The sequence below is a fragment of the Athene noctua genome, chromosome 13 (assembly GCF_965140245.1).
Source record: "Athene noctua chromosome 13, bAthNoc1.hap1.1, whole genome shotgun sequence".
NCBI classification, from domain to species: Eukaryota; Metazoa; Chordata; class Aves; order Strigiformes; family Strigidae; genus Athene; species Athene noctua.
The window spans coordinates 5,887,803-5,914,861 of NC_134049.1; the positions used below are offsets into that span (position 1 = coordinate 5,887,803).

A 27,059-nucleotide genomic window follows, 5' to 3' on the forward strand; every position below is an offset into this window, starting at 1 on the left:
AGGTTTTCATGAAGATAAGAGTGTCTGGACATTTGCAGGACTTCCTCCTTTAGTTTGAAAGGAGGGAGAATACTCTTAATGCTCCACTGCTCTGTTCTTCATTCTAATCCAAACCAGCCTATGAACTCAACTTTAAATATTGAAACAATACATTTAGTTTGAGTATATGTACTTTTTCATGAGGAGTTCTATTTTTACAATTTTGCTCATTTTATTTTATTGTGAAACAGACTTGAAGATATGGGCAGTGTTATCAAACAATTAGGCTAGAGTAATTTTCTACTTTTCCTGTTAATTTGTCTTTAGCATATTATCCATTGAAATGGGAAATAAAAAGTAATTCCTCTAAAATTCATGGAAAGCCATAGTTTAGTCCATCCTATTGGGAAAAAAATATGGGCACATAACTTCCTTTTATGTTTCTTCAGCTTTCATGAAATGCAGTAGTGAAGGAACAGCCCCAGTTATTGTCTTTGTTTCCAAAATGTTTGCTGTTGATGCAAAGGCATTACCACACAATAAACCAAGGTAAGAAAATGTCACATTTAACTTTCTGATTTATATTAGATACTTGTAGGAAAACAAGTTATGTTGCAAGCATGGATAAATTGTTTTAGACCTGAGAAAATAATTCACGAATTCTTGAGAGGCAATAAAATCTTTCCAGCAAGTAGAGGCTTTCTGAATGAGTTCAGGAGATGATTTGTTTAATCATACTAGTTTTAGAAGATTTAGCAAATTTGTTGAGGAGTAAAAACCACATTTGTTGGAGAATAGTGATTTTGTCCAAATATATCCTCCTAACGCATACATTGTGTGCTGTTTCAGGATGTTTGTTTGAAGATATGCTTGAGCTGTAATGCTTGCTTAGTTTTTCAGTAAGGTTGTGTTGGCATGATCATAACAGCTTGCATTTGTACCAGGAAACACTTCCCATCAAATCTGGCATAATAGCTAAGGGATTGTCCAGTCCATTGCAAGTACAAAATAAAATGGGTTAGTTTAAGTAGTCTAAACCTTGACTAACTTTTTACAGTGAACTGAAAGGCATTAATGCACTTCAAAAGATTTTCTTCTGGGAGGTTTGGAAGATTTTTTTTTTTTTTTTTTTACAGCTTTTTATTGCTTAATGACCATCTTATTTTCTTTGAGGGTTAGTTCCTTCTTGATTTCATTTCCCTGACATACTTAACTGCACTACTTTTAGCTGAAGCCATCTGCTTTTTTACAGAAGAAATTTACTTTTCTCATGAGTTTATAAGAATGAGGTTCATCTTAACCTTTCATCCATCTAAGCCTCTGGAACATTTTCAGTAGTCAACTTTTATATTAACTGGCCATTTTATGTTTTTCTGGGATTGTCACTGTACAATGAAGTAATATAGAAGATACTAATCTTTCTACTAAATTATGCTGTGATGGCTAAATCTTTGTGCAAAAAATGGTACTGTTGCTGTAGTAACCTTTGAAAGCTTTACTACTGTCTTAGTTTTTTCATACACTTCCTCAATTTACTTCATTTTTTTCCTACCACACTTACCTACAAATCTTCCACCAAAAATCTTTCTTGCACTGTTTGAATTCAGGGAAGAGATGCATTGCACTTAGGGATTGATTGACCAGACACTAGATGGTGCAGTTTTGCACTTTTGCTTTGAGTTCTGTCCATAAATGTATTTGAAGCAAGAGTTCTTGGTCAGGTACTGGTGTAGCACAGCAGTGCCATTCCTGCTTTGTCTGCTTTCCTGGATATATACCCTAGTTATCAGAGAAGAGTACACTGAGGCCATCACTTTCTGACTGTTCTATCACTGATAAAGAGCTGTTCTTTTGTTTGTTGGGAGGATCAAGATTCTTTGATGTGATGAGGATGCAACGTGGAGGCAAAGGTGGCTTTTACATACACCAGACACAAAGTCTTGGACATCTTTTCAAGATTTTCATCAAAATTTTGAGAAAAGCAAAGCTAGCTACTACAAGTTCTGGCAGTTTTTTTGGTTGGTTTTTTTTTTGTTTTTTTTCATTCTATGGCATTTGCTTTTGAGTCACTCTGTCTCATAGATAATCTTGCCTTTCATGTCTCCTCCAATATTCATCTTACCTTTTTCTTGGTGTTTTTTTTTTTTCCCTCTTCTTAGTCGTCCCCCCTCAGGAAGGGAGCTGGTTAATGTGTGTGGTTATATGTCATATATTAAACTTCTCTTCTTTTAAAAGAGAGAAAAAGTTCCTCAAATGGACAAAAGACTATTTTGAAGAAATTTGCCATGTATTGCAGTTCATAATATGTGTATGAGCAGCTCCATATTTTTTTTGTTTCTGGCAAATGATGCATTCGGTACAGAATCTTACGCATTGTGACTTGTTGATTGTAATTTTTCCTTAGATAAAATGCGCTGCTCTCAATTTTACTGATTTTCAGAACACAAATACGGTTGCATTTTTGCACTCTGATACACAGTGTAACAAACCTGTAATTCTGATCATCAAACTGGTTTGCAAAACCTCAAGTTGTTTACTGCGTTGAGTGGAGGATTGAAGTTGACAGATAGTCCAAGTAATGCTGAGCTGGTCCAAAAATCCACACAAAATTTAGATAAGTTAGGCTCTCTGATATAATGTTGCAGGAGAGGGGGGACTGTTCTGGAATTTTTTCTGGGAGACATTTGGCATATTAGTGATGACTGTAGACAATATGTCCTTTCTCCCTGTTTATGCAGTAGACTGAAAAAAAGTAGTGTCTTGCTCTGTAGTTTGTGTGGAAAGTATTTCTTGCTGGTCTTAATACTAAATTATTCAGTTACTAATTGGCTAGTATTAAAATGAAATCACATGATTTCTTTATTTCAGATAACCAGTCATTGTCAGCACTGTAATTTTGCTCATTAGGTGGTATTAACCATTTTGTTTTGAAGTGACAGCTGAATTTCATTTTTTAAAAAAAATAGTAATATAGCTACATGTGTATTTCTCAATATTTTAATTGTTAATTTTCTAAAGGTAAAGTGTTCTTGAAGAAATCATAAAAGCTATCTCTGTGAAACAAAATACAAGTGTTTTAAAAAACCAGAATTGTGTAAATGTGGTTCCTAAGCACGTTTTGAATTATATTGGTCACTGTGTGCTATTTACAGTTACACAGCACAATGTCTATTAACAGTGGCTTCATGTTTACCTATTTAAGAACATTAATACATATTTTATGTACCAATTACATGTTAATTTTGAGGATCCGTAGCTGTGTTCTTGTGTATTCTGATGTTTGCTGGACCTGTCTGCTGTGTTATTTGCATCCTTTGGGGAGGGTGGGAGAGGGAGTATTTTAAAGCGTGTTAAAACATGTAAGAAATCTGAGATTTGTCTCTAGATTACTTTTTTTTTTTTTGCAAGATTTATAGTCTTCTACTTCCAGAGGGAAAAACAATTAGATCCATGCTATTGTCTTTTTCTTTCCTTTTGTAAAGTAGTTTCGGGTAATGTTACCTTTTTGTTTATTTCTTAGAAGCTGCAAATTGACTTTTGTAGTTTGCCTTATTTCTGCCATCTGCTTGTAATACTTTTAAGCAAAGATTGGGAAAAGCAAAAACCTTTACAAAGTCCAGAGTGTACAGTAAATGATAGTGAATGTTGGGTTTTTAATTAAAATTACCTCCTCTGAGACTGCTGTTGGCAACTAATATCTTCTAGAAGGTGACTTTAAAACTGAATAGATTCTATACTAAAACTGCTACGTTTTTGCTTTTACTGTTTAAATAACTTTGTCAGCTGTTACAACACTAAAATACGTGGGAAAATAATTTGTGGTTGGGTTACAACAGATTGGCAGTTTATTTCTATGGAAAGATTTGAAATTTGACTTTTATGTGGCACCAGTATCTCCCTGAGTTTTTATCAGGTTTTCTAAAGAAACAAGAATTGTGCAAATATGTTTTGTCTTCAGTTTCTTCTGTCTGAATTTCTGAAATTATTTGCTAATTTCAATCAAATCAAAGGCGTAAATTTTCTGAAAATTGGTGGATGGGCGGAGTAGACAAACAAGTTAGGACCTGTGATAAGAGAGTGTAGTGTGAGTTTTTTCACTTAACATATTAAAGTATCTAAAACCAAAACCAGTAGGAAATGGGGACATATTGGCTTCTTTTGGAGCTTCTTGCTTTATGTAATGAGGCCACGGTTATTTGATGATGCCCGTGGTTATTTATTCTTAAGTATTGCTGTGTGCAGAATTAGGTGTTCATTCGGCATATGCTGTTTCTTTCTCTCCTTGCTACTAGCATTTTGCATTGAACTGCAGTCTAAAACAGAATGGTTGAGTGTAGGTGTATAAATAAAAGCAGAGCTTGGCATTTAGGTACAGAGTACAAATGTTCGAGTTTACTCTTCCCGAGGTTCAGAATTCCGTCTTTAACTCCATGTGAAAGAGGAATACTTAATAAATAGTTATGGTAGCTTTCAAGTAGTTTTAGCTGTTGCTGTGTGTATTTAATATAAAATACTGAGATAATGTAAATTGGATATCAGATGTTTGCTATGATGAAATCCTCTGCTAACTTTGTAGAGCTTGATGTATGTATGTCACAGTGATGTGATGCAGTGTCAGCAACAGGAGGCAAACCCTTTAGGTTACTTCAAGTCCATTGTTCTTACAGTCCTGCTGAATAGTGCAAATAGAGTACACTAAAGAAATTCCTTTCTACTTTTCAGTGGTAATAAAAGTCTGTTGATTGAATAATCTGACGTACTAAAACGATACTTAAGGGCTGCACTAGGTGATATGAAACCTCTAATACCCTTACTGTTTTCCTCCAGATAATACAAAAGGTACTTCTGTCTAAGTTAGCTTGAAAGCAGGACTATTTCTTTTCTTGGGTGTCACCATAAAGTAGGCACTTTCCCATACAATTCTGCATGAAATTATGATGACAGTTGTATCTCTGTTTTGTGGTACAGCTTGTTTGTGTGTCCTGAACCAGCAGATTGTAGTGTACTTCATCTATTTAATTTCTAATGTTTCCTAAAAACTACTTTGGAAAAAAATATAAATCCTGTGATTTTTGCCCACCCTTCAACTAAAAAGACATTACATTTTTTTTTGGTCAAAAGAAAAGAATGTTTATAAAGCTCTAAGCTCTGTAAGAAATTACTATCTTCTTGCAAGTAAATTAATTATGTTTAAAGTCAATATGACTTTCAGTGACTTCTATGTGATCTGAACCTGTCATCTTCTGTTTGCATTAATAGTTTGCTCTAAATTGTCGTTAGTGCATTAGAAATGAATATGGCATGAGTCATCTGAACAGCCTGTCAGATATAGAGGTTAACATCTGAAGATAGCACCCAGTTATGTATTTAATAGAGTAATACATGCTTTTGAAAAATTAAAAACCCTACTTGTGGTTACTGTGAAATAAATTTCATTGTAACAGTATATATTTAAATCCAGCTAAGACCTTTGGAACTGTTTCAGGAGAGGAATACGTAGTAATGGATGAATTTTGAATCTCTGGACATAATTTAGTTTGTTCAGTTGTAAGTTTGAGAGAAAAGCTTGTAACATCCTGAAAAGAGTTTTACTTCAAGTTTCTTCTTTATTGCACATTCAGTATGTGAGATAAATCAAGGGTCAGTGTATCAGTGGAGTGTTTTTTGAGGCAGTGTGTGACAGCTTGCTATTGATATCTTAGTTTCAGTACGTATCTCGAAATGAATGATAATTGCCATATAATGTAATATGAAACAGTTGAGAGTGTTCCCTTTGCAGGGTCCCTGTGAGATTGTTACATGAAATTTTATGTAAATTCTGATTTGGATAATTTTCAGTTGTTCATTTGTGTATACATGTTTATTTCTGCTCTGAATTGCCTAGTGCTTTCAGCTGCAATAGAAAAAATAGGAAATAATCTTAGTAGTTGTACATTAGTTTTTGTATGGAAATAGTTCCATAGACATTAAGCAGTTTAATCCAGAAATTAATGAACTTCAGGAAGATGAGGAAGACCACTGGACATACTCTGTGCTGAATTGTAGCAAACAAGCTGCTCTTGAGAGAGCTGTCCTTAGGGATGCTGTTGTCAGAAGTCTTTGAGTGCCAGATGGTGAGCAGAACAGCAGCCAGTGATTTGACTGGAACTTAACTCTGAAGAGCAGAGTCATGAAGAGTAATCCAGAAGATTATAAATTACTTGGATTTCAAGATGTTAACAGAAATTACCCACTTAGTTTCATGAAGTCAAGCACATGTCTGTGAACTCATGGAATTTAAATGGGTAAAAACTGTATGGAGAGAAAATATTCTTAGCCACCTCAAAAACATTGTTCACGGCATGGGAGATGCATCACAGACACTTGCTGACGGCAGTATCAGCCTTCTGGAAATTATGTTTGACTGTGTTGTTTCCTTTTGAAAATGGTCTGAAGGTTAAAAGGTGAAAAAATAAATCTAACTTTAATAATCTGAGGCCAGTTTATGTTTGAGGTTTTTGTTTTGATGATTCACTATGAATTTTTGAAATGTTTTGGAATAAGGTTTCTCTTTGATGACATGGAAGGGTAGAAAATCTGCTGTTATGCAGAGGATTGATTGCATGAAGGAGTTTACTTGTTCAGTTTGAACTAAAAGAGTTATCCTGGTGGAATGTGGGAATAAAGAAGTCAGCAGTAGCTTGCTTACATTACCTGAAATCTGATGCATTTGATCAACAATCTACTGAATGTTAATAGTATATATATATATTACACTTTTCCACATTGCTATTTCCATAGTATTTGTTTACCACAAGGTTGATGTTAGGATGAGTTGGTAATAATGTGGTTGCCCACCTATGTCATCTCTATTACTTGTGCCTGGTTCATGTGAGTGGTGTCTGGATCCTGTAGCATCTCTCTGGATGTAGGGATTTATTTTTTTTTTCCTTCTCCTCCAGAATTTTCATTTACCATTTTTTGTGTAACTGCATGGTCCCTTTTTTTCCTGCCAATATTGTGAGGCTGTAGATCCTTTCTTAAAGAGTGAAAAAAGGGGAGGGAAGAAGTATGGTAGGGAAGAACAGGAGAGAATCTTTTTTCTGGTTTGGGCAGCATTTGTTCAAAATTGATTTCCCTTCTGCTTGGTTTTGCCAACTGGAGAAATTGAATAAATCAGGGTAAAATTTAAAACTGATTTTGTAGCAGATCCAGGGCCTATGTGCATTAATCTTGTTCTGTGTTCTACTTGAGTGTGTTGAAATTCTATATAAGGATTTATTTGACAACATTATCTTCTTGTGGTTTGTAATGATACTACCGGTAGTGACTAATTTTGTAGAAATTGACACTGATAGAAACCAGGATGGAAGTCTAGGTTGTACCTACTAGCTAAAGTCCCACCCACACTCAATCTGCTTCTTATCAAATTAAGAATATAATTAACTGTGCTTGTATATATTGCAGCTTATACCAGTGCATTCAGATTTTAAGGTATGTTTAACATATGTGATTAGGGCTACCTGACACCTAAATATACTGATACTTCAAAAAATACCATGTAAAGGGAAAAAAAAAGGCGAACGCACTTTTTTCTTTTATTCTCAGGGTTATTTACACAAATGAAAAGTATTTTTGGACAATAAAGTGTGTTGGAATGCATACATATGTCCTCATGTTTATACTGTGCCATCATACATAGACTGCATTTATGACACCCTTGGCTGTCTCATCTGTACTTTCCCTATCAATCTCTTTCCTCTGGGAATTTTTCAGGCATTCCAAACCCTTAAATAGCTTTGAACAGCTGCCTTCAGGAAACAAAAAAATCATCGTAACAAAGTTTTCATCTCCACCATCTGCTTTGCATTTTGAATTGTTGAGCCTCACTCTTTTGCAATAAAATAAACAAACCAAACAGAAGTACCACACTATCCCAGATTTCAGAGATATGTATTCTTAATTCTGTCACAATGATTGTTTAAGAGATTATTTTTTTAAAAGAAAAAAAAAAAAAGTTGCTGGGAAGTTTGTAGTGATAATTTTGCCTTACATTTGCCTTTTCTATGACATGTAATGTGTCTGTCCGAGGTTCTGAGTTCTGAAAGTCTGTGCTTAAAATTCTGACATTTTTATCCTGGGGCCTCTCTTAGGTAATTGTTGGAGAGATTTTTCATTTATGTGTAGTTTTCTTACTCTTTTAGTTGAATGGTTAGGTTGAAGGTAAGCATAACTGTGTTCAAAGTGATTTCCTCAAGTGCTAAGAAGAATTTTGATAAAATGAAAGGCTTCATTATGCATTTTCCAAATTAAGTCTCTTGCAGAATGTGTTGTATGCAGAAAAGCATCCACATTATGATATTAAAAAATAATCTTACTGGCAGTTAGTCTCAGCTACATAATCTGTTCAGGGCTTTCCTCTCCTAATTAATCCAGTTAAGGGCAGAGTAAGTGTCTCGCTACGTGTAAAAACTTTGACTCTCAAGTGATGGGTTGTTTCCCTATTTGGGAGTGTGCAATAGTTAATATGGGGATGTGATTAATTTTTTTTTTTGTATAGATCGTATTTATATGCCTGTTGTCTAAAGAAAATTTATTGCTTCCCAGTGTTTTCTTCCTCCTGTCATTCATTACTACTACTACTAATGCTCAGGAAACCTTGAACTGTTTTTGTAAGTGGGGAAATTAAATTAAAGAGAGGAAGTGACTTATCCAGAACTACTAAACAAGCTAAACTTACTAACAGGGCGCTTTGTTTTTAATGCTCTGTTCATCAGACTGTGTGCTTGATACAACTGACTGGAAGAATCCTAAACCATCTTTAGTATTAAAAACTGTTGTTCTTGCCTCCATCATATGTGCAAATACAGGTGTAAGGACACATTGTGTAGATGGCCTTTTGCTGTGGGGTTATGTTCACCTTCTTGAGTTGAAGTCAAGATTTAAGACTTTCTTACTAGTTTGTCCAGTTGTGTTGTACAAATGCATGTTTTATGATAGAATTCTTCTGTTTCTTGTCTCAAGTTAGAATTCCATTAGGAATATTCATATAATATATATAAAAAAGCATTGCTTACTATTTTGCAAATAAATTATTTATTAATGCTGGAAAGCAATATATATTTCCATTGCTCCCAATGGGGGGTGTGTGTGTGTGTTCTAGTCCCATGAAAACAATGATATCTGCATTACTTAATTATTTTTTCCTGCTTTTAAGCCACAGTGATAAAGATTATTTTTCTTAATGTAGGCACCTGACAGCATGTTACATGAGAAAGTGTTAATACTGAAATTACTAAACAGAATAGATAAGTTTAGGTTAGAATACTGTATGCTTAGTCTTAGCTGCCATTCTAGTTTAGGGTAACGTACTAGATATGGCGTAAAAAGCAAGTTTGAAAGTTGGCTTGGATCTTTTCTGAAAAAGTGGAATTCATATGCCAGTGGGAAAAACTTGACATTTTAACAAAATAAACAGAAGTTTAACATGGTTGCCCCTTACTAAACATGGTGAAGGAAGAGTTTGCTAATTTTAGCTGACTTAAATTTTGGAGAATGCCTTTTATGTTTTTACATATGCCAGATACACTATTCTAATTACTGTGATTTAATTATTTTTTTTAAAATGACACATCCAAATACTAATGTTTTAAAATATAATGTAGGCCTTTAACTCAAGAAGAAATAGCTCATCGGCGTGAACTGGCGAAACAAAGGCATGCTGAAAAATTGGCAGCAAATCAAAGGAAGGAGCTGTCAGAAAAGCTCCCAAGTGAAAATTCATCTGAAGTAACTGGGAACGCTGGTGATACAAAAGGTATGTAACACTCTATCTGTTTTTCGCAGAGGATGTTTAATAGTAGTGTCTAGTTGTCAAGGTGCTGTGTACCTTCCAAAGAATCATACATGTGTCAGTCCAAGCAATTCAACAGATGGACCTGAATGAAGAGGAGGGATTTGTAAGAAAGCTGATAGTTCATAAATGCTGTAATAGTGCCATGGATACCTGTTCCTGTAGCCTGAGAATGTTCTTGGTCTCAGTACTCTAAGTCAGTGAAGATAGTTGATGCTCAAAGGAGATGCTCTGCTGAAAAAATAAGTAATTTTCACACTAATAGATGGGTGCAGTGTTTGACTTTTGCCCTTGCATATGGGGTAGAAAGATTCAGGTTTGTTTAGCTTACTTCTAGAACCTTTTATGGCAGTAACTGTTTCATCAAAAAAAACCCCCAAGCAAACAGCCTGATAGTAAATTGGTACAAAAGCAGTGTATGAGCAACAGGACTGGATTGTAAGTTACCGTGGTAGCATTCCTGCCATCTTTTAATGTGTCACCAGATGTTATAGGATAATGTGTAACTGGCTTTTTTTTTTTTCTTCAGATGAGGAGACAAACTACTTTTATACTTCATATATTTTTCTAACTTTGATTAGGTGAAGAGAAACAGCTCACTGGTCAAGTAGAGATCATGACCTCAAAGGCAATGAAACAGGAAGCAGACAACAAGGAGTCTTTCATTGCTTTTGCAAGAGTGTTCAGTGGTGTGGTGCGAAGAGGGCAAAAGATCTTTGTTTTAGGACCAAAATATGATCCTGCTGAGTCTCTGCACAAGGTAAGAGGTGACAGTGAATTGTTACCATAACTTGGGATTCTTGTGAAACACTGATAACTTAACTTTTTACCCATTGCTCACTCAAAAAATTAAAAAATAAAAAAGTTCCAAGTCAAAAATTCCATAAAGTATCAGGTAATTGTGGTAATAGCTGGTTGTGTCTGTAAACTCATTATAAACCTTAACATTTCCAAAATAAGTTAAGTACAGTGTTGTATTGGCTAACAATAAATCCAGTATGTGTATACTTTGATTCAAAGAAAACTTGTGAAGGGAAAAACAGTGCTTTTGGGGGACAGGACGGTGCATGATAGTATTGAAAAAATGGCTTTAAATGTTTTGAGGTTGTGGCTAAAGAAGTTTTTTACTTATGATGTACTTTAAAACATTTGTTTTATCAGTGACAATGAAAAGTAAGCTAGGAGTAGTAGACACCTAAAAATTACCAAGGAAAAGCATTATTTTCTATTTTTGTGGTAACATTTGCTCAAGACTGGATTTTTGGAAGGGGGAAAAAATATTTTCAGGTGTAGTTGGTTTTTAATATCTAACTTTTGAAAATAAAATGCTTTAGAATGTATATTTAGAAGGTATATCTTAGCTTTGTAATGCAAGGAGCTTTCGAGGAAGAAGTTTTCATCAGTACTAAGTGATAAATATCCAACACGGGTTGTTTTACTCTGTGTAGCTGTCATCCCAGTGTTCTGCTACAAACGATCTGCCGTTAGTACCTCATATGACTTGCTGTACCGTGGAGAATCTCTACTTGCTTATGGGAAGAGAACTTGAAGATCTTGAAGAAGTACCTGCAGGAAATGTTCTAGGTGAGATGTAACTAGTATTTAATTTCCTAGAGATTGAATCCTTATATCATCCAGAATACACTGAAATTGTTTTGTTGTGATTAAGAATAAGAAAACTTAAATAAATCCTATGAATATTTTTAGGTATGTTGTGTGTGCAAAAAATGAGGGCAGTCTAAGCTGTGATTTCTGTGAACTTTGAATTGTGAGGAGGGAAAAGATGCATGAACAGGAGAAAACTAGGAATCACACTAGCATGTTATCCTCAGGTTAGAATCTTGCCAGGTTAGCATCGCAGCCAGGAATTGCCAAAGACAGCAGTAAGGTTTCATATGTTATAAATTGTGGGGATTATATATAATATTTTCCCAACAGTGGAAATTCTGTAATATAACTTCTCTAGTGATGCGGATAACTGTAGTTTTATTTCTGGGTCTGCTTTGAACTATGGTGCTAAAAATTATTTCTTTTATGGCTGTGGCAAATTTTGCACTTTCTCCACGGACAAGGTTCTAAGTGATAAGTCATTCTGGTCATTGAGTTATGCTCTTTTGTGCCAGATTCTGAGTTGCTTTGCTCTAGAGTATGAATAGCATTCCTTTCTGGTTTTGTTCTTTGCTTGTCTTTTCTTAATATCAAAAGTAGAATTTAGAGAGTGTAAGCTTTTGTGAATGAAAATGTACGAACTACAGCAAAATATAAGTTTAATAGTTATATAGTAAATTAAAAACAAGTGTACTCTGTCAGGGTTGGATTTTGTTGATCTAGGCAGTTCACCATGCTGGTCACTTTTAGCATCGGCCTGAACCATAAGCAGCTGGTGAATTAGTTTTATTTGGGAGCTTAATAGTTTAAAATTCTGAATTATACCTTACTGTAGTCTGAGGCCCATACATTTTCAGTATCAAAATGTATTAAATGCTTACTTTAGAAAATGATTAAGAGTTTGGGGGGAAAAAAAAAAATGAACCCCTCAAAACACTGCAGTAGAAGTGAAACGATATCGTCTTTGTGCTTGCCAAATAATAAATACTCCTAGAGCTAACCTCCTGCAGAAAAAAATACATTGTGAGAATTATGTCTTTAATGTTGAGAGCTGGACCAAATTTCGGTAAACTTTTTGGTGACCAATTAATTATACCAAAAAGTTGTGAGGAGTCTCTACTGCTGAAGGCTGTTCTTCAGTGGGGTCTAGTTTTCCCTTAAATAAAAGCATATTAGTTGAGTAGTATGTAAATTGTAAATAGTGACACAAGATTTGTCATATTTAGAGAATCCATTAGAATTTTAAGATCAGAACTAACAATCAGAGCCCTTAGCCAGACTGTTTGGTATATAGTCTCTATTTACCAGATCGTTGTTTAGTCTCTTCATATATTGACAAAACAGGTTTTCATTTTTACCTAGAACATACAAGCTCAAGTAGTATATGTTTGTATTTGGTTTTTTATATGATGTAATTTTAAAGAATTTTTTAAACTAAAAGCCCTAAATACTTTCTTGTTGTTTTTTGTTTTTTTTTTTTCCCCATTTCCCTGTGAAGCTGCATTATTAATTTACATAAACTCAATAAACACCTTTCTGATTTGTTGATGGTTTACCACACTCAGGAAAAATGCAATGCATTCATATGAAAGGAATCTGTAACAATGGTGATGCAAAACTTTTGTTATTCCGGTTAGTACCAATGATTTCTGTTTCAAAGGCCATTTATCTTCCAGGTTTAAAGCACACAGCAGTGATTTCTCTCCAGCCATATAAGGAAATTGCTTGTAGATTATCTAGTAAATTAAGGAAGCTTTTCTGAAAGCTCAGTAGTTTTACTCTGTATAATTAAATTATTGCCATAAGGAATACACAGTTAATACCTGACTGCCTATTTCCACTTTAGAAGTTGTAGTATGGCATTTTTTCAGATTCCTTTTCTTCAGAGTTTGGGGATCTTTTGCTATTATTTATAGCCTGGGTTTTTTTACAGGGAAGAATCTGCTTGGTGCTAGTGAGCAGCCTTTTTATTCTTTATACTGGCTTATGCAAAGGTTTAATGATCAAAAGACATGACTTGATACATAGGTGGTTTTACTGAAGATTAAAGGATTCATCCCTTGTTCGTTGTGTTCAATTAATATTTCCTTAAAATACTAATCTCCTTTTAATTGCTAAAAATCTGATAAATTTGTAGCAGAATTCTGTAAGAGGAAAATGTAATGAAGCGTACTATATTTGAACTGCAAATCTGTCACACAAACCATTCAAGAACATCCAGCTGAAAAGCAATACTGTGTCCCTGTCTAATATGCACAGCCATTCTGGCAAGCTTCAGGAAGTTATTTTCTGGTAATATTCTGAGTTCCTGGAAGTTAGGGGACATAAACTGCTTTGCATTAGTTAATTTATTTTGCAAGTTTGTCAAAAAGCTTTAAGCAGTATGTCATTTCCAAGTAATATGGCAAACGCAAAATACTGCCTCCTTCCACATAGCTGTTTATGATTCAGAATTTTTCTTCTTTACAATCTCTGACTACTACACATTTTTTGTAGTCCTTGAGTAGGAGGTGAAATATGATTTAAAACAAATGGAAAAAGTTCTCGGGGACTGAGGATAATAAAGTCTTTGTAGTAAATCTTCTTTTAACAATTATTTGTCAGGTTATTCTATGAAAAGAGTAAAATTCTTGTCTCTGACAAAAACACCTGACATAGAATTTGTAAGTTAGAAGCACTATTGATTTCTCCACTCTGAGAACTAAGAAGGAGTATGTGAACAAGATGCCTTCTGAGGAGAAAGTACTGTCTTATTTTTCACTTCTTTCCCCCTGCATTTTTGTTAGAGGTCCTGTGCCAGCAGGCAGGAAATTACACTTGGTAACTGGTACTACTGGGTTGTACTTTGTACTCTGAATGAACAGAGACCTTGCAGGAGGAAGGTTGAGTTACTGGAGCTGCAGATAACGTTATACTGGATTAGGTATGTGCCCTTGGTTTCAAAATAGCACTTGTCTAGTCTAAACTGCTGAATGAAAAGCAGGATAGTCATTGCAATGGGCCATGCACAGTACCTTTAGGTTTAATTTGGAAAAATGCTGAAGTACTGATCCAAAAATCAATCGTGTGTCTCGATGTACTGTTTGAGGAAAGGCTTATTTTTCTGTATCATGTCACGGGCCTTTTGTATGGTACGCAGTTGCTGAATTTGAACCTCCCTGTGGTCATCAGGTCTGAGAGTGTTGTCTTGCAAATGGTTGACCTACTTGTCCTTACTGCAGTGCTAGCCTTCTCCGTCGCTCTGTCCTGTCTCAAGGGCTATATAAACTGCACCGGCTTCTCTTCTCTTGCAGTTGGGCTGGTGGCTTATTATCTTAACAGAAACAGTGTTATCTGCTTTGTAAATTCTAACTAGGTATACCAAAATAATGCTTAAATTCCAAATATAGAAGTACTCTGTGCTTGCAGACATTAAATGTGACAGTTATGTATGTCACCTGAATATCTCAAAATTGGTTGAGATCTTTTTGATTCCAAGAGACATTTTGTGCTCACCTTTTGAAAACTGCCTGAATATCTGTTGGAAAGAAAATGTTGTATCGTAGACTTTGGACACGAGTCTATGTGCTGTTTTGAAATTACTGTCCTGCTCTGTCTTTAAGAAGAGAAACAGTACTCGAATGTTAAATTCCAAAGACTGCTTGACTGATGTAACATTGCTCTTAGTGACTGACCTGTGTTTGCATAATCTAGTGCTATGCAAATAGCAAGCTATTGTAATTGCCCCACTCTCTGAAGGTTTGTCCTTTACTATGACAAAACATATCAGAGAAAGGGGCTTGGTACAGACAGTCATCTGGCTATCTAGAAGTGTTCAGTTTTAGTTTGTTGAGCATTATAGAAGCTTAGGTTCTTGCTGGGACACTTCCCCTTGTAGGTTCTGGAGGTTTCTTCTACCATGCAGGCATCTTCTCCAGATGTGTTGTAGGTGACAAGAAGGGAATCCCTGGCTGTAGTGTGAAGTCCATTGATCTCTAGCTTAGTTACCATAGCTCTTCTTACTCGTGCCTAGTTTCTCTTATAAAAAGGAGAACTATAAATGGTCCAGTCGTGAAACGCTAATTAACTTAATTTGGATGTTGTCTGTAAATTCTTCTGTTTGCCGAGTAGTGTTAGGTGTTGTTAACAGCTAAACTGTAGAGGCTGATAATGCAGGTACACAAATAGAAAAATTAACACACATACACATTTTTTTTCAAATATTTTTTGTTAATGAAAGGTGTGGGGAAGCAGTATTTATCATTTAACGAGTGAAAAAATGTTGCTTTTTTACCAGGAGAGGAAACAATAAATTGAAACAGTGTTAAAAGCTCACACAAAGGAGATTATTACAGTCAAGTTTGAAATTATTTTGGTTATATTTCTATGTTAAGAATATTTAAACCAGACTACCTCTATGACACCAGTAAGTGTTTTGAGGCATTACTAAGTCTGTATTGTGGGGGATGCAAGAGAAGTGGAGACAGTTGATTTGCTTGTTTCCATACAAGTATCTCTCTCTCTTTATTTATTTAAACCAGGCAAAGGAAAAGTACAAATGCAGGAAAAACATAATTTTGTAATACTTGTTTTGATATTTTTTGTGGTTGAAGACAATAAAAAGAACTTAGTGGCTGATCCTGAAAGTGACAAAGGAAAAATCAGAAGGCAATATGTGAGGAAAAAGTAATTTGGGCTCGTAAGTTAAGATTGAGCAAGTGCATGTCCTCCAGATACACATAATAGCTTCCTTTTTTCCCCCCTTTATTTTTGTTATTTTTCTTGTTGTGTGTCCTATAATTTAAGGGAAAATGCCCTTTTTGTTCTATGCAAAAAAAGGGAGTTTTAGTAATGAAAACAGATGTTGGCGGTAGTGTAAAAACGTATTTTAAATAGGCAAAAAGAAGTTGTGGGTTTTTTGTGATAATATCACGCACAGATGAAAGGCCTAGGATTCCCATACTGGGTATTGATTCTATTTCTAAGTAATTAATGCAAACACTGATGTAAAAACAAAGGAACATGTTACTCAAAACACTGGTTTAGGTACTTGTGTAAGTACAAGTATGTTTATGTAGTTGTATAAATGAATAATATTTGGGGATTTTTTTTTTAAACTTGGCTTAGTGTCATGTTTTTCTGAATGAATACTTAAGGAATTATCAAGTGATACATTTTTGTTAACCAGAATAAAATTTATCTCGAGGCATGTTGTGCATGGACACTCATGCATGTGCACACACGAATAACAGGCATATTAAAATTGGTGCGTATAGTGCTTTTTATCCATGAGTACCACAACAACAGTCTTGTGTGTGTTAGCATACAAAAATCAGATTTTCCTTAGAGCTGCCTATATGACTGTTTAAGTGCTTTTTGTTTTGTTGAATACTGTTAAAAGCAAAGCATTTCCCTTGTCAGTAGATTTGTAGTGCTTTAGTGTAATGCTCATATGAGACTAGATGTTTTCCTGAATATTTTCAGATGCAGTTAGCTACGTGAATATCAAGTGTTCTACCAAATTAAGACTATTTGTTTCTTTAACTTACCAAATGACATTGTTAAAAGTGGGAATCTAGGTGTCACTCCTCTTGCCAGCTCACCATGAACTAACTAGCTACATGAGAGACTTCTGTGTACCTTGGTTTTTCCATTTCTAAAATGCTTGTTTTCCCATACAATGTTCCTTCATGTTTTAATTATTTATAAAGCACTTACAGGATTCTTGACATGTAAACAAGATGACATGGAAGTGTAGGTGATTACAGATTCGTAATTTTGGATTTTTTTTATACCTTTCTGAAAATAGGTGCCATAAAGCTGCAGTTAGCATGGAATACTGGTGTGAGGTAGTATAGCTAACCTCATTACAAGGTGTCTAACAAGCATTTTATTCCTTTAGGACTTGATCGAACGGTTTAGGAGCTTTTAATAAGCAGCCTCTGTTAAGAGCAAAGAGCCAGCTGCAAGCAGCGATGCCATTTTAAAGGCCCAGAATGGCTTTCTAGGACTGATGCCAACTAGCAAGCATTACCACCTTCTGTGAAAGCCCTAGGAACAGTCCTGCTGTTGCACCAGCCTTTTATTTCTGTGCAAACATTTGGTGGGCTAATTTCACTCTCTGAATCAGTAATGTGATTATTAAAAAAAAAAAAAAAAAAATAGCCAGCTTGAAGTGATTCCAGCTGCATGGGCTGTCTTATTTCAGCATGCTGTGATCAGTGAACACAGGAGGGCAGTCTTTCTCAAGAATGTTACTGAAATTAGCTGAAAATAGTGAATGAAACAAAGAAAACTCAACCCTTTGTCTTCAGTTTTAGAATACTTACAATTTTCATCACTAACTGCCATTTTATAACAATAAAATAACCTTGCATTTTTAAGTAGTTTATAGTAATCCAGCAGTATTCAGGAAAAGGTGTATGATTAAATGTATTTTGTTACAGAATGACATTTTATCTCTATGTGCTGTTGAGTTTACCTGACATCATTGGATCTGTATTAATTTCCTACCAATTAATGCTTTATGGATGCTTAAATTGTTGAAAAAATTAAATATGTACAAGTAGTTTGTTTGAGTTAGAGACATAATAGTTAATCTGCTGTTTGGCCTCTTTCAGTGCTGGAAACTGAAACCATTTTCTTAACTCTATTTTTGCTGTAGTGGATTTAGTCCCTTTGCAGTTACTGCTCCTTGCTGTGCGTGGTTCCAACAAGCAGGTTGAGTAGTTTGTGTTGCTCGTTGGGCAGTGTAACATAACATGGTGCACAGGTAATGAACAAGTATCAAATGAAATTAGAAGTGTATTTTACTGGTCATCTGATAAGTTCCCTTTATTCAGTTTGCCTTACTTTTCCTGCTGTTTTATTTGTGATTCATTTCAGTGGATTTGACTTGACAAACTTTATTGCAAAAGAAATAAGAGGTTCGTTACCTTACCAACGTATCACTGGAGAGGAAAAACTATGATGTGTCTTAGGTCAGATGCATAGCACTGACATGTGTCTTTATTGACTTTGAATGGTTAATAGTTTCCTTATAAAGCTTTTTTTTTTTTTTTTTTTTAATTTATTGAGGAATTGAAATTGCTTTTGAGTAGCTGTATTATTTGTTTTTCTGACTGTAGCTTCTTAAGACTATAAAAGGAAATCATAAGTGCAGTAATTCTATCTGAAGAAAACCACTTCTCAATTCTCTAGTGCTTCTGGAATGTTCTCTGCTCTAATTTTCAGGAGTTTATTATGAGATCTAAAGATGTGTTTAGTCTTGCCACTGGAATACAAGGTGGTTTTATCATATTTAAAAATTGACCTGTGTAAGATTATTTAAGCTAAGGTCATAATACATTCATCTAGCCAAAAATGCCTTTAAGTTTGCTCTTTTGACCACTTTTGGATTATAATGTGAAAAAAAAAATCAAATAATTAAGTCTTGGAGGAAAGGAGAGAATACAGTCAAACATTCTGTATCAGTTTTAAGGCAACTTTTAGTTGTGAAATCTGAGCTTTCATTTAAATGAAAGTTAGATTTCTAAATCTTCCAAATGTGAGGCAAGCACTCTTGATTCTTTGGGGTTTCTATGAGGACAGATAGTTGCTGATACATGAGGTTTCCCAAATAGTACCAGAAGGAAAACTGCCCAGACTTGTTGGTGTTCGTTGTTGCTACTCATATGCCTGTGGGCAGCACTGGGACTAACAAGAATCAAGACAATTTCATACTATTGCTGCTTGAAGCAGCTCACAGCACAGCAGCAGGCACATGCTACTCAATAGAGGAGATCTAGAAATAGACTGGAAAGAGGGTTTGAGGTGCAAGCAGTTGTCTGTTTATCACCCCTGTGTTTGCTTCAAAAGTGATTTTAGGCCTTGAGACTTCAAATTTATTAAATGCCTATTATTACACGAATAGACATTGATCAGAACTCAGGACCAGTGTTAAAGCAGACTGACTTCTTTTCCTCCTGTAAGGGTGGAGAATTGACTTACGGAGTCACTGCCCATGGGCAGATGTTTCTCTGCCTTTCAGTAGCTAACTGTGGGTTTAGGTCCCAGATACTAGCTGGCTTATCTCCAAAATTTCCAAATCTTCTGTGTGAGTACTTGGTTGGGTATGATTTTTTCAAGTCTCTTTAATATGGGAGGATAGGGGTTTTCCTCACTATTTCACAGTTAATTCTTTAGTCAGCATCAATGTATTATTTTTAGTTTCTCCTTCTATGAAACTGAGTATGTCCATGTATAAATAAACGGAAAACAGTTATCTACAGAAACAGCCATATTTATTACTTGGCTAATGAACCTCTTATTTTTTCCAATACTGTAATAGAAGAAGAGTCTTAAAGTAGTTGTTATCACTGATGTTAAATGGTAATAGAAGTCTTAAGGTGGAGTTTTGAGATAACTGGCTGAGCTCACATCCGTAGTGCTAAGTTTGAGATTTTTTCCAGCATACTGGGATAAATCACTGATGATTGAGGAAAATTACCCCACATGTTCATTAGAAGAGCCTGAAAACGATACCCTCCCTCAATCTGCTTATAAAACTTACTTGGAGAATGCTTTTGTCTTTGGTGGTTTTTATTTTTTTTTAAACCAGTATTCTCTTTAAAACTAGAATGTCGGTATTGTTTAGTAGGTGGCAGTTTATAGCCCTGGACTCTCTCTTATGATGTGGTTCTAATGGGAACCATCTAACTTGCTTTGATTGTTTGAAAATCTCTAAAGAGACTTGAGTATCTATTACTAAATGATGGATCTATGATAGATGAACGAGAGTGACTTCAATTTTATACTCAAAGAATTGTTTTTAAGTATATCTTGTCTGCCTAGTGCGGCTGTGAAATACTGTGTGACAAGGTGGAAAACACCAGTTCAGGGATGAACTTGGACACTAGAGCACTAGAGTAAATGGCTGAGAGATTCAGCAAGCATGCCTGGTTTCAGGAATTAGTGTTTAAGGTTCAGTTTTCAGCAGAGGTGTAAATCACCTGATTTAACAAGGATCTGTATTTAGACTATATAATTGAACCTTTTATTCCTCTGTACAAAATGGTATTAGGCTGTTTTCCTACTTCTGAATTAAACACGCTGGAGAATTCCCTTTGCAGAAGTAGTTTGCTGTAGAACTCAGAACTTTCAGAAAGCTGTTCTAAAGGAACATTTCCTTTGTTTAATGCGGTTGTGGGTTTTCTAAAATTCAAACTGAGAACATGCAGTGTAATTTCAGGAATAGGTACAAAATAATCACTTTAAGCACAAATGCTTTTGCAAATATATGCCTTATTACATGTAAATTCATGTATAGTACTTCACATGTAAAAAAGACACCATAAATCAAATCTGTTCAGGAATGATTGCAATTACCAATGCAGAAAATAAGTTTTATTCTTAAAGGATTTTCAGTTTTGCGGTTTTATTTATGGAAAATACATCTCATGCTACTGTGATGGTGTTCTTGAATCAGATAGTGACATTTTTGAAAAGAAGTGTGTGCTTTTAATCAGATGGCTATTCCTTTAGCTGTTCTGCTCAGATGAAGTTCAATTTCTATCAGATGAAGTAAGCTCTTCAGCTTCATTGCAAAGGTAGTCAATTCATGTACTAAAAGGTAAATATAGAAAATAGATATTTCTCATAGTATACTTCAGGGCAGATTAACAAAAATTAACTGGAATACTGTCTCATAGGTATCATTTAGACTAGACTTAAGTGTGGAATTGTAAAGACATTGAAAGGTGTAAAAGCTTATATGAAATCACGAAATTATCCATTTGGATAATCTTTGTTTTCTGTGTCTTGGAGACATATTTTACATGTGTGTGCATCTCTGTGCCTAACATAGCTTCTGTTTTGCCAGGCCTCACATGAAGTGCTGCTTCTTTATCCTTTTGCAGTTGTAATCAGGACAATGATGTGCTTTTCCCAACACATCCCTAAATAACAGAAACTACATACCTAGAGAATCATATTAATGATACAAAAAATTTTAATTTCTGACATCTATTAGTGCTGAAATACACCATGTGTAACTTGGGGGTGAGGGGAGAAGAAACTTGGATCTAGAAATTAGTTTAGTTGTCTCAAAATGTTGTCCTCTCTGTGCCCTGTAGGAGGCAGTGAATGAGTGGTGGATAAAGAGTTTTTCTAGGCAGTGTAGGTTTTGTTGGTTGTATCTAGTTAGTCACTATTTTTGCATACTTCTCGACTTCTGAGTAATTTCTCTTAAATCTTACCTCTTTCAACTTTAGTACATCAGGAAGTCGTTTTTTGTATATGTGGTTTTTAGCAATAGAAAATTTATAGTTCTCTTGAATTTGTGATGTTCTCTATTTCTGTATAATCCTTCTTCCCAGGTTATGCAAAAGTGAAACTCCTTTACATGGCTTTGAGGCTTTTTCCCATCTTTATACTTCAAACAAGTATCCTGTGAACAAAACAGTTCTGAAGGAAAAAAAAAAAAAAAGGGTGTTTTTCTTTGTTTTTCACTGAGTTTCAGTTTCTCATGACATATGCAAAGCTGTCTGATAAGGTTTATATTTTGAGTATCACATGATCTCAATATTGCATCTGAATTATGGTGATGATGATTCCTTGACAAATTAGGGTAGTTAGAGAACTGTCATGTCATTTTCCATGCGTTTCTTTACTAGAAATGGATATAGGAATCAGGTAACTTGTTTTATCTTTTAAACTGCTTTCTTATTCCCATTTAATGTGAAGCCAGAGGGCACTGTTTTTCATAGAATACAAAAATGTGTAGCTATTTCAGTTTCGGGTAAAGGTCTCACATGGATTCACAGCACTGTCAGCATAGTGAAAACTTTGGATTATGGTTTTTAATGTGCACTTCTTCATGCAGAAAATCTACAAATGTTTTGACTCTAAATTAAATTAATTTCACGGAGTATTCTGAAAGCCAAAAATCTGCAATCAGTGTGGTGCCTACTTATTAGCTCAACTCAGAAATAATGTACTGGTTTCAGAGGCAGTGTAGTGTTAAGTAAAGCCACCGTCATGAAAATATCTTGTTTAGCTTCCTTTTTTGTCTTTAATACTTTGTCCTGAGAAAAGCTGCTGTTTTATATGAAAAAGAGATGGGGATGTTTTCCTCCTTGAATGTTTCTTTTGCTTTCATGGCTACACTAATTACATTCTGCACGGTAATAGCCAGCCTGTAGAAATTAGGCTTGACCTCCCTTAGCTGACTTTGGAGTGTTAACATGGCTCTGAAATCTACCCTTTTTTCCCTAAGCTCTCCACCTCAAATCTTAGTGTTAACCTCCTGTTTTCTCTTTGGATTCCACCTTTCTCTCTGCCCTTACCATCTGTTTTTATTTTGATTACCCTAGTTATCCCATGTCAATAAAGTAAGACTAAATGAGAATATTTCAGTTAACCACAACCTAAGCAAATGCAAAAGCTCTTCTCCTAACTGCCATTGTTTATGCAATATAAACCACTAATCCGTGAGGGCAATTTATTTGAATGTGTGTTAAATTCTTGCTGGAGCACTTCCTAATCTTAGCCAGGCCTCCTGTGTGATGGACAGAGGAGCAGGATACACGCTTTCACACCCGCATGTGAATAAGTGTTTGTCTTATTGTGTAATAGACCTAGTGCCTGTAATATACAGCGTTCTTGCAATAAATACCATCTGTGGTTGTGAAATGCCTCTACTTCTACATTTGAGCTAGCCACAAAGACCTTTTATTACTTTGTATATTTCTCTTTTGCTTCCATTGTCTGTTGTTACCAAAATTTCTTCAAGGAGTTCAGAAAAAGCAGGGAGGGTGTTGCAGTGAGGGCATGGGAGTCTGAGCGAGGAAGACCAGTTTGGAATCAATTCTGCACACAAGCCCACTGAACACGAGTGGGGTTGCCGAGAATCGAAATCCTGTGTAACAAATGGGAAGGTTACAAAGTCAAGAGATTGTTAATAAAGGCTGCGTTTTAGTGAGTTATTTTCTAATAATATTTTCCCGAAATTTTGATGTTGTTTCATGCTTCACATTAAATTGGAAGAGTGTTGTGAGGGTTGTTTGGCCCGTGTCGGGGTGTGAGTCATGAAGTTGGCTTTGTCTGGCTTGTGAACTGTGGGGGGGAGTTAAGGCAGAGCTATATTTAGGAGTATCAACTGATGTCAAACTGTGGAGCACTGCTAAACAACAGTGTTAAAGGGGCAGCACTGGATAGTTTAGACTCGAAATTTAGATTGTTTGTAGTGGTTTATACTTCAGTAAATATCAGCTTTTCCAATTATTTACTAGAAATACTCTTCTGCAGAAGTTGCAAGCCAAGCAGTGTGAGTTTCAACTTCATTTGTACTTATCTAGGAATAGCTATTCTAATTTCATTGTCAAAACTGTATGAATTGAAAATAGCAAGCACCTTACATGTTTCAGAGTCTCACTGAAGACAGTGAGACTGCAGTAGGAGAATTACAATGAATGTAAGGACCCCAGCTGAGACATGAGTCAAAGATTTCCTTCCAGAATGGAGATGATTTCTGTCATCCTAATGAATTTGAAGCAGGCAGGTTTTTCAAAGGCACTTGGTGTCGGTTTAAGCACACTCAAAGTTATTGTCTTGAATGTAGGCAGACCTGAGCCAAGATGATGTACTGGTGGGGAAATAGAAAACCCACACTTGGGATGTGTAGATTATGCAGTTGTTTAATGTATGAGGAATAAGTCAGTTTATCTGTTACTGTCATTTTAAGCTTCATTGGCTAAAGTGTTGTCATTGCCAACTTTGATAGAAATCTGTTTCGGTGACTAATTGGATTTCTGAAACATAATATTGAGCAACAAATATTCATTTAAATACTTAGTGTTTTCCAAGTGTCATATGTTAAGACTTATACAAATCATGCTTTATGCAATTTTAAAGTATTGGGCCAACCATTGTGTTTGCATGGCTGTGAACCTGTTAATCTAGATGAAAATGCGAAGCTGTTGGTAGTTCCTGTGACATCAGTTATTTTCACTTACACATCAGCGAAGACATTTAAACCAATTCCCCCCTCTTTAGTCTGCTGGAGTCGTTGAGGACAAGAAGGTTGAAAGCACATGTGGTGAGTTCTAAAGACAACCTACATGGTTCATTGATGCAAAGAGCTGTGAGAAGCTTTCAAAACGGGACCTAAAATGTTTGGAATCCTGATGGTTACATTTTTCAAAGCTTTTCCACAAAAGACTAACTGTCTTGTGACGTTCAAAAAGCAAGTTCTCTGAGCAGTGGTACTAACAAAGCCTGGGTTCCTGTGGACTGGTGTCCTTAAAAGCCTCAGCTTCCCTCTGAGCTACGCCTCTCCTGCAGTTGTGCGTGTCCCAGTTGGCCAGCCAGGATGCTCATGCTGGTCGCTAGGCAGCTGCTTCCAAGCGGGATATATAATGATCGTGTTTTGCCTGCCCTTTTTTCAGTGAGCTCACTAATTTTGGTCTCCCTTCAGTACTTGGCCATTGATTTTACATAACTTGTGGAAACTTAATTATATCTGAACCCTTTCCTCTCTCTCACTGGTGAACTTAGTGGAAGTTGACAACATGTTTAAAAGTTGTTGAGGGGAGAGTGTGTGATTACAGGAGTTGCGTTTACTTTGGAAATGAGACTAAAAACATATTCCATTTTTAACAGATTCTTTTGTGTACATAATCCCACCAGGAAGTATGACATACTGTGTTGGACGCATTGCCTCTCAACCAAAAAAGTCATTTAAGTAATCAGCCATTTTTAGTAGAAAAAGTGAATCTACGCAGAACTCTTCCAAAGCATTTAAAGCTGATACCTAGCAGTAGCAAATGGCCATGTTTCTTTTGTTCAGAAAAGCAGCTGATGTTCTGTGTTTTAAGGTTTTGCTTTGTCTTGAAGCAGCAGCCGAGCCACTGCTGTTGCTTGTGGGTGATACATAATACCCCATCCGTGGACTCTTCTGCTTAGTCAGCAAAACGTTAGCCAGACTGGTCTAGTTTCTGAGGGGGGAGTGGTGGGGCATGGAGACAACTTGTTTCAGGACCCTGAGGTGTTAGCTGCACTTTCTACGTGGTCAGGAGGGAAGAAAGGTTTCTTAACTAGTTTAATAAGACGCTGATTGTTAAACTTGTACTTCTGGTTGACTTCATCATGCCATAGGAGTTTCGCTGTGATTAATACGTTGATTCGCCTTTTCTTGGACAACGTGTCAGAAGCAGTGTCTCTTAACAAATGTCATAATGCTTTGTTAGTTGCTGGAGGGAAAATTGGGTGAGAGGGAAAATTGCCCTTTCGTTAGATTGGTTTTACTCTGTTTAGTTAGTATCCTGAGTTGGCTCACCCAGAGCCTGGCAAATGCTAGTGCTGGTGCTGGGAAACCAGAAGTAGAGGACAAACTTGCTCTTTTTAATGGCAACTGGCTGCTGGATCATCCTAGCTGTATTTGAGATGCTGTTCTTAGACTGCCTTTTGGTGTGGGGTCTCTCTTCTTTTTATGCTCTAATGCAAATGAAGCACTCAGTGACTAGTGTTACTCCTGTTGAAAAGGAAATTAAACGCTAAGGGGTTTCCAGATGTGGAAATGTTAAAGCTCCAAACTCCCTTCCTGGTATCTTTTGTCAGGATGAGGCTCATGTCTGCTTTTAACAAATAAAAAGAGGAATGTTGGGGATGTTATCATTGCTTGTAGACTGATGGGATGTAAATAAAATTAAATCTTACGAGTTACTTTTTTGCAAGGGGGCATTAAAAATTAAGATTAGTTCTATTTATTTTTTTTCTCCATTTTGAAATAGAGGAACATTTTAAAGTCCAATTCAATTATGTGATCTTCTGAACTGCACTACTCTTAAAAATTCTTTTATCTTAGGAATGATCTGTATATTTTTTCCCATTTTCTTCTTAACCTAAAGCTAATAAAAATGAGTAAGTTGCAGTATTTTAGGAAGTCAGTTATATGGACTACGAATTACAGTAATAACTCTCAATGATACATTAACAGAAATAATCAGAAATTACAGGGGAAATGGCAGTCTTTTTTCCTTTGGGGAAAAAAGGTTGAGGTGATAAGGAGTAGCAGTCTGAATTTTAAGGTGTTTCTTTTAATGTTTTAAATAGACATGATTTTGGTATGCTTAGATTACACAGAGGCAGACTGCCAGAAATGCTTAATGTGAAGCTGACTTGTAAAATTCATGATTATATATAGTTATAATTTTGTGGAAAAATAAGAAAATTTTTTTGTTGCGGTGACAGAAAGACCTATTTTAACCAGAATAATGAAGGACTAGCAGAACATTTTCCCCAGAATTTTAGTATTTTGTTTTTCTGAGGTAGTTTTCTCAATGACTAATGTGTGTGTTTTGATACAGCTTTTCGGAATTCTGCCTCTTCATTAAAAATTTGTCAATATTCTAGCTAAATTTTATCTGATGTGTTTGGAGCATATCTCTGCCTTTCAATCTGAGATCAGTATAAATGGCCCAGTCATAGGGTTTCGTGTGGCAGTAACTTTATTTTTTTTATTTGAATGCATTTTCTGCTTATTTTGGAGTCTATTTTGCTATTAAACTGAAGTCCGTGATAAATAACTGATTATTAGTAACTTCCTAGGCTGCTGATATAACAAGTGTGTTTAAGGCATCCCCTGTTCCCTCTCATACCATCTGTACACCCGTTATGTCAAACG

At 35.6% G+C, this 27,059-nt stretch overlaps 1 protein-coding gene across 1 annotated transcript in view; it reads left to right on the forward strand.

The window, feature by feature from the left end:
* Window positions 1–27,059, forward strand: part of EFL1 (elongation factor like GTPase 1) — a 79,276-nt gene that overhangs the window by 13,804 nt on the left and 38,413 nt on the right. The window contains exons 12-15 of the mRNA XM_074917632.1: window positions 429–528; window positions 9,624–9,775; window positions 10,393–10,571; window positions 11,260–11,395. Of these exons, the coding sequence (XP_074773733.1) occupies window positions 429–528; window positions 9,624–9,775; window positions 10,393–10,571; window positions 11,260–11,395 (567 nt within the window). The remainder of the gene's footprint in view (window positions 1–428; window positions 529–9,623; window positions 9,776–10,392; window positions 10,572–11,259; window positions 11,396–27,059) is intronic.